At 36.3% G+C, this 17,060-nt stretch overlaps 1 protein-coding gene across 1 annotated transcript; it reads right to left on the minus strand.

Moving 5' to 3' along the window:
- Positions 1-244: 244 nt before the first annotated feature.
- LOC139849010 (uncharacterized) lies at positions 245-1,417 on the minus strand. Its single transcript, XM_071838687.1, has one exon. The coding sequence runs from the start codon at positions 1,415-1,417 to the stop codon at positions 245-247; it is 1,173 nt and encodes a 390-aa protein (XP_071694788.1).
- Between the last annotated feature and the right edge of the window lie 15,643 nt (positions 1,418-17,060).

A 17,060-nucleotide genomic window follows, 5' to 3' on the forward strand; every position in this document is an offset into this window, starting at 1 on the left:
TTGATGCGAGGGTTTCGATCCCTTTGTGGGTATGGAATTTGACCATTTGATGTATTGTGGATACAATTATACCCATCTTTTTCATAGCTACCCTCCCAAGCAGAATGTTATGTGGGGAGTTTTCCCGGACTACCACGAAATCAATGGTTTCGGTCCTTGTTAATGGTGGCTCCCCTATCGTGAAGTCGAGATCAATTTCTCCGATGGGCCAACACCTTTCTCCGGAGAATCCTACTAAGGGTACTCATGGGGCACCCAACCGTGCTCTGATTGCGGGACTTAGCCGTTCGAAGTAGTTTTCGTACATTACGTCACAAGCACTTCCACTGTCAAGGTATATCCTTCGTACCTCTCTGTTGAAAATCTTTCCATTTATGATGACCGGTAGGTCCGAAGGACATATGGTATCAAGGGCTGGGAACGATACTTCACTCCATTCTCTGACGATACGACATCTTTCTCTTTTCTTATAAGGATGGTGTGAATCTATTGCCAGGATTACATTTTCTGCTTCTTGCCTCGTGTCTTCCATTTTCTTTTCATGTACCCTCTCTTTCTTTGGTTCTCGGATTCCTTTTATGAGATGGGACAGTTTGCCCGACTTAACAGCCTCCTCAATGGCTGTTTTGAGGTTGAAGCATTCATCCGTATGGTGCCCAAAATCATTGTGGAAGTCACAAAACTTGGTCATGTCTCTATTCCTCCCTCTGTTGGACATCTTTCCCGGGGCTTTGAACTTGTTGGCTACTTTTTCTGTTGCTAGGATTTCCTTGGGGGTTTTTATCAACGCCCTTAGGATCCCAACTCCGGTTTCTCTTCGGTAAGGGTGAAATCTCCCTTTATCCTCCTTCCTACCATGTTTGTCATCCCTTCTTTCTGATTTCTCTTTTTTCCTATTCATGGGAGCATCGTCTAGGACGAAGTTACCTGCTGTTTCCTTAGCATCTAACCATATATATGCATTTTCTAACAAAGCTTCGTAAGTGCTTGGTAGGTCTCGTCTAAGGTGTTCAATGAGAGGTCTGACCCTAGATCCATAAAGCAACCCAGATATTCTTTGGGACTCTGGTAGGTTGGGAATTTGTTGAGTTTCGTTGGTATACCTAGTGAGGAAGGCTCTAGAACCTTCGCTATCTTTTTGCTTTATCCCATGATCGGCCACATGATTCTTTTTGTGTCGCTTTTGCTGACTAAACTTAGACCTAAATTGTCGTTTTAGGTCATCGAAGCTAGCTACAGAGTCTTTTGGTAGGGAGTTAAACCAGACCCTCGCTTCCCCCTTTAACATGTAATACAATGCGTGACATGCTACAGGAATGTCCCATTTGGCCATTCGTGCTGCACCCACAAATATACTAAGGAAATCACCTGGGTCATCTTTTCCTTCGTAGTAAATTAGGTGTGCGGGTATTTTCATTCCATCGGAGAATGCACATTTTTGGATGTAGGGCACAAACGGGGTTTTTTGATTTATCCAGAAGTTGTTGTTGGCCGCGATCAGGGGTAGTATCTGGTGACCTTGGGCGCAACACATTCCCCCTGGTTAGGAGGATATATCCAGGTGGTGGTCATTTGTTATGGAGGATGGTTCCAATTTTGGAAGTATGCGTGGCTGGTTACTGGTGGTGCCAAAGCGTTTGGTTGGTTGCTCACAGGGGTTATTTCTACACATGGTATGTTGGGGGTGACATGAGAGTTTCCTTGGGCCCATACATATTGGTTTGGTTGCCCGAAGCCACCCCAGCTCGGGTGAGGAGGTGGTACATGCCTATTTGGTGCCTGGGGTGCTATGGACACAGTCGAAGCTGACGCATTACAAATGTAGAGGGGTGCAGTAGGTATAGTTAGGGTTACCTGAGATATGCTGGGGGTTTCCCCCGCTCGAGTCATAGCTTCTGCTGACGAGTTTGCTGGTGGGTTCCTAGGCTGTGAATTTTGGTTTGGAGGTTCCATTTACATCTCCTCGTCATAATCCTCGCTTTCGTATGTTAGCACCCTTCTACTTTGTAAGATCCCCGTGTCCCTTAAACTCTTTATTACCGATCTGATATGATCGTAATTATTCAAGACGAAGGTCTTATCTATCAACGGTGGTGGTTCTGCGGAATGCGAGCCATAGGGGTTCGTTGAGACGAATATGGCGGGAGTGGCTGGTAACCTGGTCAGGGTCCCTACAGTTGAGAACTCTAGCTGTGTTGAATCTGAGGTTTGTGTGTGATATTGCTTAATTTACACATATTTATTCACGCAATATCGATCGCATTTTGGTCCATTGGATACGAATTGGAGCTATTTTGGAAGACATTTGTTAGATTTGGGTTTCGAGAGCCGAGAAGATCTTTTATATGCTTTTTAGATCATTTTGAGGTATGATTTATGTTATTTTATCATCGGTGCCTTAATTTGATGCAACTAGCAGCTTTTGGGCATTTTATGGTGAAAAACAGAGGAAGATTCTGAGCACGTGTTAAGCCGCGGCGCGAGTTAGAGCTATTTTTGAAGGTCGAGCGTTTAGTAATATTTGGAGTAGTGGTAAGAGTTAAGCCGCGGCACGGCTGGCCAGGCCGCGGCGCGGGTCGTTACTGTGTCGGTTTTTAGAGCTATAAATAAGGAATTTAAACCCTAACTTTTTATCACTTTTATCCAGATGAATTCCAGCAGCTTTGGGGCAATTTTTGGTGACTTTTGGGGAATCCCAACATCATTTAATCAATTCAATCATTCCGGGAGCGCGTTTCGATTCGTCAATCGTTCAAGATCACGATTTCAATTAGGTTTAATTCTTATCAAACATAATGAATTTTCTTAATTGTTTATTTATGATTTTGTTTTCAGCCATGATTGTTGGCTAAGTTTTCAATGCTTGTCTTGATTAATAACCGAGGTTTTGGATGTTATCATTTATAATTTATGAACTTATGCATGTTTATTTCAATAGTTTGAATAAAAGATCGATTCTTATTGATGTTTAACTTTATGAACTTGATTGATTAGTGTATTTGTTTGATAAAGAGAACTCTTGTTGATTTAATATACTAGTTTAAATTGATTTATCTTAATTGATTGTTTGCTAAACCGGACCAAGGGGGTAAATTAAGTTTAAGCGGTTAGACGATATATGGGTGAATTGTGTAGAGCGAACGCAAAGGCAATTGTTATTCAAATCTTTGATCTAGTTAATTAATTAGTCACAAACGAAAAGGTCTTAGGTGCCAGGGAACCCTACATCTAGTAATTCTAGTTTGAGTACTTGCTAAAGAGAACTCTTGGCGGGTCGACTGAGTAATTTGCATGTATTAAGTCTTAAATCGGGCTAAAGTATAAAAACATCCAATTTCGAGGGTAAAAGGTCTATACGAGCATTTCCATTCTATTGATATCAAATTATCTTAATTGCTTTCTTGTTTTAAGTTTTATAAATCTAAAAATTCAAAAATATTGTTTTTATTTTCAAATCAAATCTTGATTTGGCTAATCATTAAATAGCCACCAACAAAACTATTTCGTACTTTCCATTTTCTAAGATTAACTTAGTTTATTTTCATTAGCTATAATCTTAATTCACACGCGTAACCTGTCCTTTGAACGATCTTGGATTTGCCAACATCTTACTACTGCACGATCGGGTACACTGCCCGTTAGTGTGTAAACTTTAACAACTGGTAATTCCTTTTATAAATAATAGACGTGATTTTACACATCAAGTTTTTGGCGCCGCTGCCGGGGACAGTTGTGTCGAAAATTAAGATTGTTATCTAATTGTTTTTAGATAGTTTTAATTGTAGTTTATTTCTATTTTTCGTTTATTCTCAGTTGAATCTGTGCGTTTAATCAGTTGTTAGCTGTGATTTTCCAGATAACAGGTAGTGCATGCCACATACGCGTTCTTCAGATTCTCCACTTCTTTAAGCATTTGACGAACCCGAAAGAGAGTTCTTTAGAGAATTAAGTCAAGAGCAACAGTCAACGGTGGATTCACCCGTTTCTTCGAGTGATAATATAATTCATTTGGGTAGTAGTTCTGAGACTGTGGTGCCCGATACACCACCTGAAATCAACGAAGAGGAAGACACTTATGTTTCATTAGATATTTTCGAGACTGAAGAGAAGGCTGAGCAACCACCTCATCTTCAGACTATGTCAGAAAAGTTGAAGGCCACCCGAGCTGGCCAAGGAAATTCAATTACTCAACCAAACACCACTCAGCCTTTCCAAATCACAGGTCCAATTCTGAGTTTGATTTCTTCTGATTGCCAATTTCATGGCAAGGATAGTGAGGATGCTAACGAGCATCTCCGTGTTTTCAATGATGTTTGCAACTTATTCAAGCTGAATGAGGTTGCCGATACTTCGATAAAGACAAGGCTTTTTCCCTGGACTCTTAAGGGAGAAGCTAAGAGGTGGTTAGATAAGCAACCCGAGGGTATGTTTACTTCTTGGGATGGGTTTGTAGATAAGTTTTTATCAAAGTTTTTCCCTGCATCTCGAGCTGCTAGACTTCAAGCATAACTTTCACAGTGAGACATTATTTGATGCTTGGGACCATTATGCTAACATGTTACGCTCGTGTCCGCAACACGGGTTGAATGATTTACAAAAGGTCCAGATTTTCTACAAAGGTTGTGACATACCAACTCGTCAGAGTATTGATCAAGCAGCAGGAGGTACTTTGATGGATAAGACAGAAGAAGAAGCGTTAGAGATTATTGAAAAGCAAGATGCCTACACTCACGAGTGGCATCAAGATCATGAGTTACCCCGTTCAGCTTCAGTAAAGAGGACCGATACCACTGGTGCTTATGATGATTATGGGTCTATAAATGCTAAGTTAGATAAATTTGGTAGGCATTTTGAGAAGTTGGATAAGGATATTCAAGGTATAAAGGTTGGTTAATTGTGAATATTGTGGGGGATTACATTTAGCAAAAGATTGTGATGCGGATTTGACTATGAATCAGAAAGAAGAGATCGCTTTTATTAGTCAACAGAACAACAATCAGTTTTAGGGACGTACTTAGTTTAATAGGAATTTCAACAATCCTTATAATCCTCAAGGTAATCAAGGTTCGAGGTTCCAGCCAGGATCTAGTGGAGGTTATCAACAGCAAGCTCCCAGATATTTTCAGAAGCCCCAAGCCGAAGAGAAAAAGTCTAAACTTGAGGCTATGATCGAAAAGCTTGTGATATCTCAAACTCATCTTGTTACTACTGTTACCCAAAACAATGAGAAGAATGATCAAATGTTTGGAAATCAACAAGCAGCTATTCAGAATCTGGAGAAACAAATTGGTTAACTTGCTAATCAGAGTAATGAGAGGAAACCGGGGGAATTATCGAGTAAAACGGATACTAACCCGAAGAATGGGCACGTTAATGCTATCACCATCCGAAGTGGTTTAGCATATGATCTACCAAGGAAGCTCGATGAGTATGATTTGAGAGTGCCGTTAGCTAAGGATAGTGAACCGGTTGTTTTTAGTGAACCGGAGGGGGAAAAGGAGCCGGAACATGTGATTGAGAAGGTTGTGAGGTTACCGGAAACCATTGCTGCAAAATCGGTAGTTAAAGAGTATCAACCACCTCTCCCATTCCCGAGGAAGTTGAGATTGGAGAAGCTTGAGGCGGAAAAGTCCAAGTTCATGGACTTGATTAAAAAAGTTAACATAAATATGCCTTTTATTGATGTGATTGCAGGTATGCCAAAGAATGCAAGGTTTCTGAAGGATTTGCTAACTAACAGGAAGAAGCTGGAGAACGTGTCTTCAGTCAGATTGAATGCCGCATGCTCAGCGGTAGTTGCAAACAAGCTTCCCGAGAAGCTTGAGGATCTTGGAAGTTTTACCATTCCTTGCTTACTTGGTAATTTAGATTGTGTGATGGCGTTGGCGGATTTGGGGTCTAGTATAAATTTAATTCCTTATTCTATTTATTTACAGCTAGACCCCGGGGAGTTAAAACCCACGCGTATGGCTATTCAGCTAGCAGACCGCTCTATTAAATTCCCTCGTGGAATTATAGAGAATATGCTAGTTACGACCGGGTCGTTGGTTTTCTCGGCTGATTTCGTGGTTTTGGATATGGAAGTGGATGAAAGGATTCCACTTATTTTGGGTCGGCCATTTTTGAATACTGCTAGGTGTATCATCGATGTTTATGGCCAAAAGTTGACCCTTAGGATAGATGACTTGAGTGCAACATTCTCAATCGACCATGCTTTAAAATACCCTGCTTACACTGATGATACATGTTTTTTCTTAATACTGTGGATATCCAGTCTGAGTTTTTGCAAGAATTCCCAGAGTTACAGGGTTCAGGAGAATGTTCATTGGTTGAAATTGATGAAGAGTTGTAGGTTGAGGAGGTGGACATTTTAACCGCCTTGATGGAAAACGGCTATGAGCCGACTGAGGAGGAGTTCAAAGAACTCGATCGTGATGATGATTACCGGAGCAAGTCTTCAATTGAAGAACCTCCCGAGTTAGAATTGAAGTCACTTCCAGATCATTTGGAATACGCTTATTTGCAGGAGGAATATAAGCTCCCTATAATTATTTCTTCTTTTCTTACTACAGGTCAGAAAACTGAGCTTGTAACCATGCTAAAGGCCCATAAACCGGCCATTGCTAGGAAAATTCGCGACATCAAGGGTATTAGTCCCACCTATTGCACCCAAAAAAACCTAATGGAGGATAACTCCAAACCTGTGGTGTAACGTCAAAGGAGGTTGAACCCGCACATGTAAGATGTCGTGAAAACTCCTCGATGCAGGTCTGATTTACCCGATTTCTGAAAGTCCGTGGATTAGCCCAGTACACTGTGTACCTAAGAAAGGTGGTATGACTGTTACCACCAATGATAAAAATAAGTTAATTTCCACTCGGACTGTCACGGGGTGGCGTGTTTGTATTCACTATCGTAAGTTGAACAACGCCACACGAAAAGACCACTTCCCGTTACCTTTCATGGATCAAATCCTAGAGAGGTTAGCGGGAAACAGCTTTTATTGTTTTCTTGATGGTTTTTTGGGCTATTTCCAAATTCCTATCTCGCCCGAGGACCAGGAGAAAACCACTTTCACGTGCCCGTGTGGCACATTCTCATACCGTCGCACGCCCTTTGGCCTTTGTAACGCTCCGACCACTTTTCAAAGGTGCATGATGGCCATATTCCATGATATGATAGAAGATTGCATGGAGGTGTTCATGGATGACTTTTCGGTCTTCAGTGACACTTTCGATTCATGCCTTCTTAATTTAGAACGAATGTTGGTAAGGTGTGAGAAATCTAATCTTGTGCTTGTAAGTAACTAGAGGGGGGTGAATAGTTACTTGATACGTTTTTAACACTTTTTCGATTGATCACCAAATTCGATTTAACTTTGATCAACCAACTCAACTCAAACTTGATGTGTGTAGTGTATATGTTCGAAATGATAAATGAAGTAATGTAAAGAACATAGACACAAGGATTTATAGTGGTTCGGGTGGATGTTAACAAATCCACCTTAATCCACTCCCCGATTACACTAATCGGGATTTGTTGCTTCACTAAGCACTTTTCTCCAAATCCGATGGAGATCCGATTTACAAGTCTTCAACTTCTTTGGTAGACAACAAACCTAATCTTTCTATCCCTTTGAAAGATCAACTTCAACCTATATCAACTTGCCTTCACCTTGGACAAGTATTAATCTCCAAATAAGATTAATCAACTTCCTAAGTCCCTTTAAGGAAGTAGATCACTAAGCAAGCCTATGCTTCTACTAATTGAAGTTACAAGACTTATACACTTTGCAATGATGATCCTAATACAATTCTAGGACATACATTACATTAAGTAAACTCACAAGATAAATGATTTTGATTAGTAAGTTTACAACAACCCAATTCTATATCCATGAGATCATAGAATCTTCTCTTGCTTGATCACATTTGAGTAGTAATTGATGCACTTGTGATCACTAGAAATAAGCCTTTGAAATATGCAACATGGTTAGCTTCAAGTGCTCTTAAATGTTTGCCATTTATAGTGAGATTCAAAAAGTAGCCGTTGACACACGGTTGCCGTCACGGTCGACCGTGGTGCGGCCGTGCGTGCTCCAGTCCAAATTTAGTATCTGTTGTATAGCCTTTTGACTCAAATTTGAACACCACATTTTGGCACCTTTACTCCTTCTAGCACCTGCAAAAGAAACCAAACATCCAATACAAGTACTGTATGCATTAAGTGTGTGAGATTTGGTCTTAATGCATGAAAGTGACTAATCATTCCAAAAGTGGCAAACCCAACATTCTTGGAGAAGTGTCTTGATTGATATTTTAGGAAATCTCAGTTGGTCAAGACTTAGTTAGTCACTTTAATGCCCTTGGTTCAATTCTAAAGACTAGTCACTATGTCATTAGCTTCCTAGTTTCAATTAATCACAAGTCATGTTCTTTTTTAAGTTTAGTTAGAGATTAATTGAATAATGTCTCTATAAGATAATCATGAAGTATGTAGAGACATCAAAGTTCAGTCATAAGCAATCACCCTTAGTCAGTTAGACTAGACCAAATAGACAATTGACTATACTTTCATAGTGAACCATTTTACACTTAATCTATTGGAGTAGGTTAGTCACTTAATTCCTAACTAATGAGCACATAGCAAACATATTAATCAAGTTGACAAGTTTATGAGTATTAATCATATTGACAAGTAGCAAGTAATACTCACATAGCAAGAGATAGTTATTCTAGGATCAATCATATAGATACTTGCACAACTTATAATTCAAGCACTTAATAAGTTTAATTTGCAATATAACATATTGCTTGATTAATGTGTAAGCACACATTAATGTCCAACACATGCACAAGGGAAGAGCAATCTTTAGTTGGGACTTAGTGAACATACTAAATGTATCTAAGTGTGTTTTAGGATTACAAGTCATTACTAGTTAACCTTGAGAGCATTGTTCCTCATTTAGCCTTAATTAATCATTAAGTCATTTCTAAAGCAATCATTTTTCTAGTGACATTGGCTTAAGTGTGTTGTACTTGATGATCACACTAAGGATATCTAGATAAGAATTAAGATCACAAGTTGTTGATTAACACTTATGTGTTATGCCTAATCTTGGTTAATTTGTCATTAAGATGTCATTAGGCGTAATTAATCACAATTAGTGTTTTTATGACCAAAACTCATTTGAGTATGCAGAAGGCATCTATTCTAAGCATGTTGAGAAAGGTTTCATGAATTATAGATGTCGGGAACTAGTCACACTTTATTTGGTCGAAAATGGTAACAGAGAAAACTGCGGTCGCACTGCGGTTGATCGTGGTTGAGACCGTGCAACTTGTTTTCACAAAACTTCATTGCAATTCAGTTTGGGGTTTCACGGTTGACTATGCGGTCGATTGTACCTTGATCGTGTGTTTAGCTGAACTTTTAATTTCATTCTTTAACCTATGTTTGACTTGGTCGTTTGCAAGATAAAGTATGGATTAGTGACCTTGCATGTTTTATGTTAAGATGTCAGTTATCACTTATGCATATGTATGTGTCATCATCAAAACATATTCTTTGGTTAATCATACTTTGGTTAATCATACTTAAGTTTATCGTTTAGTGCATTAACCCACATTCAACCAACATTCTCCCCCTTTTTGATGATGACAAACATACAAGTGATGTGATGAGGGACATTTTGCTATAAATACGCAAGTGTTAACAATCACTTGTATCCATCTTTCTCCCCCTTTTGTCGAAGCAAAAAGGTTAGCTCCCCCTAGAACTAAGCTCGCCCTTAGAAAAAAACTCCCCCTTAAATTGTGCACGTTGGAAAAACAAATATTAAAACATAACAAGCACACATTTTATTCAAAGTACATACTAAGCATAGATAATTCATACATAGATAATACATGATGGTCAAAAGAAATTCAATTATCATGATGAGAGGAGTGACCCTTGTCCTTGTCCTCAGATCGTGATAATCTTCGACCAAGTTTTAGAATGTTTCCATGAATTACACTATTTTGTCCCTGTGTCGAAAGAGAACAAAAGTTGGGTGGATTTTCAAGAGGAGGTTCTTGGATATGCTTGGTTGAAGCTTTGCATATTGGATATGAAGAGGCTTGAATGGAATGGTGAAACGGAGATGTCATTCCAACATATACGAAAAGCTTGGTCAGATGGAGACCATACGGAAGTGACACGTGGGAATGTTGACTTGCATATTGCATTCTTGATGCCATGAAATGTGCAACATTTACTTTCGTGGAGTTCAGAAGACACTATATGAAGGTGACTTCATTTGTATCCAGTCTATCCAGTAGTTTCCCCTTTCCGTACACATTTGCAGTGATGATCTGTTGCCAAAGATCATATGTCGATGCAGGATGCTGACAAGGGAATCCATCCTTTTTGATTAATTCGGGTCTAAAAGTTCAGTTGCACATAATATCTAGTGCATTGTCTTTCTTTACCCATTTAGGAAATTCATTGAACGAATTTGGTTCTAGAAAGAATGTTCGACCTTCATGCGGAACATCCATAATATTTCCAAATTCTTTAAGAGTTAATGAATAACTTCTTCCATAAAGAGAAAATGAGATTTTCTCATTATTGTGTGAGAATTGAAAATTCTCATAGAGTTCATTGATGTGAGGGGAATAGAGTGAACCTCTTAGATTAAGAAAGACATCCCACTTGATGTTTGAGAAGCTTTCAAGAGATTAGGTAGTAAGATGATGTGTAAGAACTTCTTTCCCTTCAACAATGGACCTCATTGTGAAGAACCTTTGCTTTGCAAAGAGATGTTTGGGGTAGTTGATGGAGGTGGGAATTTGTTGAATGTATTTTCTTTAATAGACAAATGATGAATGGTGTCTAGCAAACTTTAATTGGGTAGGTAGCTAAATTGAGAGCATTTTGTCAAAGATATCAATTTTTTCTTTTGCAATCTATTTGTTGACATATGTTTATGTAATAGTTTAGTGGCCCACGGTTTTAATCATTGGATGTAATGTATTTACTAGTATTTACCATGGTAACAATGTAACTTATCTAACTTGGGAGGTTGTCATATATAAACAACCTCCCCACATCTTTTGTAATTAGTTATCCATTTGCACCTACAAACTTTATCTTATTCTCTCAAGTGTTCTTGCATAACTAATACCTATAACCCACTAATCCAACTCACAAACCGGTCGATCTAGGCTTCTTTAGGGACTAACAATTGGTATCAGAACTTGCTATCTTGCTTGTAGATCCAAGGATTGAAGCCTCTAGATTCGTGTTTTGAAGTGATTGGTGTTCTTCGGTTTAGGTATCATGTTTTCTTCTTATTTGGTCACTGATTTGCTTGATTATCTGTTAAATATATTTGTTTTCTCTGCTTGAAATCTGTCTAAAATACTTAACATGAACTGAAAAATCTCACGCCTTAACTTAGTTTAATCTGGTTCTTAAAGATCTATGCATGAAATCTTACATCTAATTCTAATCTGTCGTGTTTTTCGTTTATGTTGAAGTATGTTTAACATGTTTATCTCATGAAAACGATATGTATGTCAAAATGGTATGAAACTCATGAAGTTTTCTGTTAATCTAGTGCTTAGTTCATGTACTTTGTTCATATTTCATGCTTTAATGTTCATGCTTCTGCTGCCATGACTGAGTTACTATGAATTTGTCACTTTATACCATGATTTAATCAAAACTTGCATGATTATAATTGTAGTGACCCGAACTTTTCCATGTTTATATATATTAAATGAATTTATTATTTACATGATTAAGTGTTTCCAACATGTTAAGCAATCAAACTTGTTAAGACTTGTTTAATGGAAATAGGTTTTATATAGACAATTGACCACCCAAGTTGACCGGTGATTCACGAACGTTAAAACTTGTAAAAACTATATAATGACATATATATGGTTATACATATAGTTAACATGATATTATGATAAGTAAGTATCTCATTAGGTATTTTAACAATGAGTTATATACATAAAAAATGAGACTATTGAATTAAAAACTCGAAAATGATATATATAACGATTATCGTTATAACAACGTCTTACTAAATAAATATGTATCAAAATAAGATATTGATACACTATGTTTAATCATGATAAATGATAAGTAATCATGTCATTAAGTGTATTAACAATGAACGACATATGTAAAAACAAGACTACTAACTTAATGATTTCGAAACGAGACATATATGTAACGATTATTGTTGTAACAATATTTAACTGTATATATATATATATCATATTAAGATATATTAATACATCATATTATCATGATAATGTAATAATTTAATATCTCTTTAGATATAATAAACAATGGGTTAACAACATTTAACAAGATCGTTAACCTAAAGGTTTCAAAACAACACTTACATGTAACGACTAACGATGACTTAACGACTCAGTTAAAATGTATATACATGTAGTATTTTAATATGTATTCATACACTTTTGAAAGACTTCAAGACACTTATCAAAGTACTTCTACTTAACAAAAATGCTTACAATTACATCCTCATTCATTTTCATCAACAATTCTACTCGTATGCACTCGTATTTGTACTCGTACAATACTCCAATGATCAGCTCTTAGTAGCCCATGTGAGTCACCTAACAATGTGGGAACCATAATTTAACATCTAGTATGAAATATCTCACAAAATAACAAACTAATGGAGCCTATATGACACCTCCATATTTACGTGAAAGAGGAAGTCCACAAACACTTTCATTTTGCAACTTACATGCATCAAACTACTCTCTATCAAGTGTTCTTACTTTTTTCTAAGTGTTCTTTATCATCTTCATCAAAATCTAGCTCAATCTAGTTCATAAATCCATACATAAACCAAGTTATAAAACAACTACTCAAGAACACACCAACAACACTTCCAAGTTTGCTAGCTTACTTCCAATCTTGCAAATCCACTTTGAGTGATCATCCAACCTCAAGAAATCTTTCTTATTTACAGTAAGATATCTTTCTAATATAAGGTAATACTCATATTCAAACTTTGATTCAATTTCTATAACTTTAACAATCTTATTTCGAGTGGAAATCTTACTTGAATTTGTTTTCGTGTCATGATTCTACTTCAAGAACTTTCAAGCCATCCAAGGATCCTTTGAAGCTAGATCTATTTTTCTCATTTCTACTAGGTTTATCCACAAAACCTGAGGTAGTAATGATGTTCATAACATCATTCGATTCATATATATAAAACTACTTTATTCGAAGGTTTAAACTTGTAATCACTAGAACATAGTTTAGTTAATTCTAAACTTGTTCGCAAACAAAAGTTAATCCTTCTAACTTGACTTTTAAAATCAACTAGACACATGTTCTATATCTATATGATATGCTAACTTAATGATTTAAAACCTGAAAACACGAAAAACATCGTAAAACCGGATATATGCCGTCGTAGTAACACCGCGGGCTGTTTTGGGTTAGTTAATTAAAAACTATGATAAACTTTGATTTAAAAGTTGTTCTTCTGGGAAAATTATTTTTCTTATGAACATGAAACTATATCCAAAAATCATGGTTAAACTCAAAGTGGAAGTATGTTTTCCAAAATGGTCATCTAGACGTCGTTCTTTCGACTGAAATGACTACCTTTACAAAAACGACTTGTAACCTGTATTTACTACTATAAACTTATACTTTTTCTGTTTAGATTCATAAACTTAAGTTTAATATGAAACCATAGCAACTTGAATCACTCAAAACGGATTTAAAACGAAGAAGTTATGGGTAAAACAAGATTGGATAATTTTTCTTGTTGTAGCTACGTGAAAATTCGTAACAAATCTATATCAATCATATACTAGCTAACTCATATTGTATTATACATGTATTTTTATATATTATGTAATCTTGGGATACCATAGACACGAATACAATGTTTTGACATATCATATCGACCCATCTATATATATATTTCGGAACAACCATAGACACTCTATATGTAGTAATGTTGGAGCTAGCTATACAGGGTTGAGATTGATTCCAATATATTATATATAATTTGAGTTGTGATCTAGCCTGAGACTTGTATACATGAGGTCGTGGATTGATTCGAGATAATATATATTGCTTTATTTCTGTACATCTAACTGTGGACAACTAGTTGTAGGTTACTAATGAGGACAGCTGACTTAATAAACTTAAAACATTAAAACGTATTGAAAATGTTGTAAATATATTTTTAACATACTTTAATATATATGTACATATTTGTTATAGGTTCGTGAATCGACCAGTGGCCAAGTCTTACTTTCCGACGAAGTAAAAATATGTGAAAGTGAGTTATAATCCCATTTTTAATATCTATTATTTTTGGGATGAGAATACATGCAGATTTGAAAATGATTTACAAAATAGACACAAGTAATTGAAACTACATTATATGTTGAATCGTTATACTGGATATCGCCCTTGTTGAACTTGGTAACCTAAGAATTGGTATTTATTATAATTACCAACAATTGACACGAATCCTAAAGATAGATCTATGGGCCATTGACAAGCCCCAGTCAGAGAATTTGAACTGCTTTAGTACTTCGATATTATTTATGGGGATATTCTAGATGCATTCTGTTAATGTCGGTTACCAGGTGCTCAAACATATGAATGATATTTATGCAGATTGCATGTTATTGAAAGATGAAATCTTGTGGTCTATTATTACAATTTGATATATAGATTTAAACCTATAACTAACCAACATTTTTGTTGACATTTAAAGCATGTTTATTCTCAGATGATTATTAAGAGCTTCCGCTGTTGCATGCTAATATATGGACAAGATGTGGTGTCAACATGCTTGTATAATATTGTTTAAAACTGCATTCGAGATTTATTTTGTTGTAACATATTAATATTGTAAACCAATATGTATTGGTAGTGTGTAAGTGTGATATTTTCATATTATCATTTCTGGATAATCTAGGTAGTGTCTTTTTAACCTTGTCGAAAAAATAAAGGTTATGGTTAGTTTTAAAAACGAATACAGTCTTTGAAAAACGTCTCATATAGAGGTCAAAAACTCGTAACGAAATCAATTAATATGGAACGTTTATAATCAATATGAACGAGACATTTCAGCTGGTATCCGAGCGTTGGTCTTAGAGAACCAGAAATTTGCATTAATGTGTCTTATCGAGTTTGTTAGGATACATTAGTGAGTCTGGACTTCCACCGTGTTTTCTTTAAAAACGATTGCTTAACACTTTTATTGGAAACTATATGTAATTATTATGTGATATATTAACCTCTTAATATGTTTGATATTGTGTGATAGATGTCTACCACTAGTACAAATCCCATCGACTCACCTAATAATAATGAAGAGTCGAATATACTTTGGGAAGATTCACAAATTCCCGAAGAGGAACCAGAAGAGGAGGAACTGGAAGAGGAGGAACCAGAAGAAGAGGAACCGAAAGAGGAAGAACCGGAAGAAGAAGAAGAAGAAGAAGAGGTTCCGGAGGAAGAAATATTGATACCTACAGTAAATCGATTAAATAAAAGAAAATCCTCAACCAACGGACCAACGTTAAAAATGGTCAATGGTGTTTCCGCCGAGGAAGCAAATTATTGGGAAGATTACCAATTTTCCGATAAATCAGATCCCGATGAGGATTCCGATGATGTTATAGAAATTACCTCGACCCAATTTAATAAAGCAAAAGAAAATAATAAGGGAAAAGGTATAAAAATAGAGAAACCTGATTCCAACCCCGATAAACTTTATATGTATTGGCAACATCCGTATTTCCTAAATTGTAATAATAACCCGAGATCCTCTAAACCACCAGGTTTTTCTAAACCATTGTAGAAAATGACGGCTCGTATTAGAGGAATAACATATATCCCTAGAAAATTAGGAAAATGAACCAAGTCAATAAAAGAAGAAACCAGTGATTCAGATTAGAGGGTTGTAATCATGTTGTGTATTATAAGTATTGTAGTGTGCTTGTACTTTTATGTTCTATGCAAAAATTGCTTGTATTGTTTGTTAATTATCTTTTACAAATCTAATCATTGTCTATTTTACAGTATAAAAACACAAAATGGACCTTAAGGGTAGATAACCGAATATTTTAGAAGACCTACCAGAGGATATGATTGATGAAATCTTGTCTAGAGTTGGTCAGAATTCATCAGCACAATTAGTTATGGCGAAATTAACTTGTCAAACATTTGAAAGACTTTCTAGAAATGCCTTAGTTTATAAAAGGCTTTTCTTTGAAAGATGGGGTATATCACATTGGGGAGACTTTAAGTTACGCCAAGTTTTCTTTAAGGCATTTAGTGCGGGAAACCCAGATACAATTTTACGCTACGGGTTACGAACCTATTTTGACTCAACATATCCCAACATAGGACTCCGTTCTTTAGAAAGAGCTTCTAACATGCAACATAAAGAAGCATGTTATGCTTACGGGTTAATAATGTTCGCTTCTCATCAAATTGAGAAAAAGAACATTGGGTTGAAACTTTTAAATAAAACATTCTCACAAGTGACGGACTCAGTAGTTGGGGTAAGAAACAAGGTTTTTAGATTGCTACGAGGCTGTTGGGCATTACGAAACCCTCGTCCTTTTGACGATATTACAACATGCTGCCTAGCCAATGGTCATAATGGTTACTTTCCGCAAGACCAAGGATGAGAAGTCGTCTTAGTAAAACCAGAATACATGACTTGTTTTTGGATTTATGAATTACGTGTCTTTATTTCTTTTGCTGAACAACTTGCGTATTAACTAGAAATGCCTTTATAGCTGCCGAGTAGCAAAGTTATTATGTGCTATATTTCATCCTAAATGTATAATAGCGGTATTGTAAGTTGTAAATATTATAAAAAATTTGTACGCTAAATTTTATTATAATCAGTTTTTTATATGGAATTGTAGTAGTTAAATTGTATATTAGCTACTAAGTATGAACTTAACGGGTAGGTACTACCAGTATTAAAAACTATAAAACGCTAATATGAGGAAAAAGCTTTTATAAATGAGTTC

The sequence above is a fragment of the Rutidosis leptorrhynchoides genome, chromosome 5 (genome assembly GCF_046630445.1).
Source record: "Rutidosis leptorrhynchoides isolate AG116_Rl617_1_P2 chromosome 5, CSIRO_AGI_Rlap_v1, whole genome shotgun sequence".
NCBI classification, from domain to species: Eukaryota; Viridiplantae; Streptophyta; class Magnoliopsida; order Asterales; family Asteraceae; genus Rutidosis; species Rutidosis leptorrhynchoides.

What these genes read in the sequence shown, in the direction of transcription:
- LOC139849010 (XM_071838687.1), bottom strand. Translation starts at nt 1,417, where the DNA reads ATGAAAATACCCGCACACCTAATTTACTACGAAGGAAAAGATGACCCA.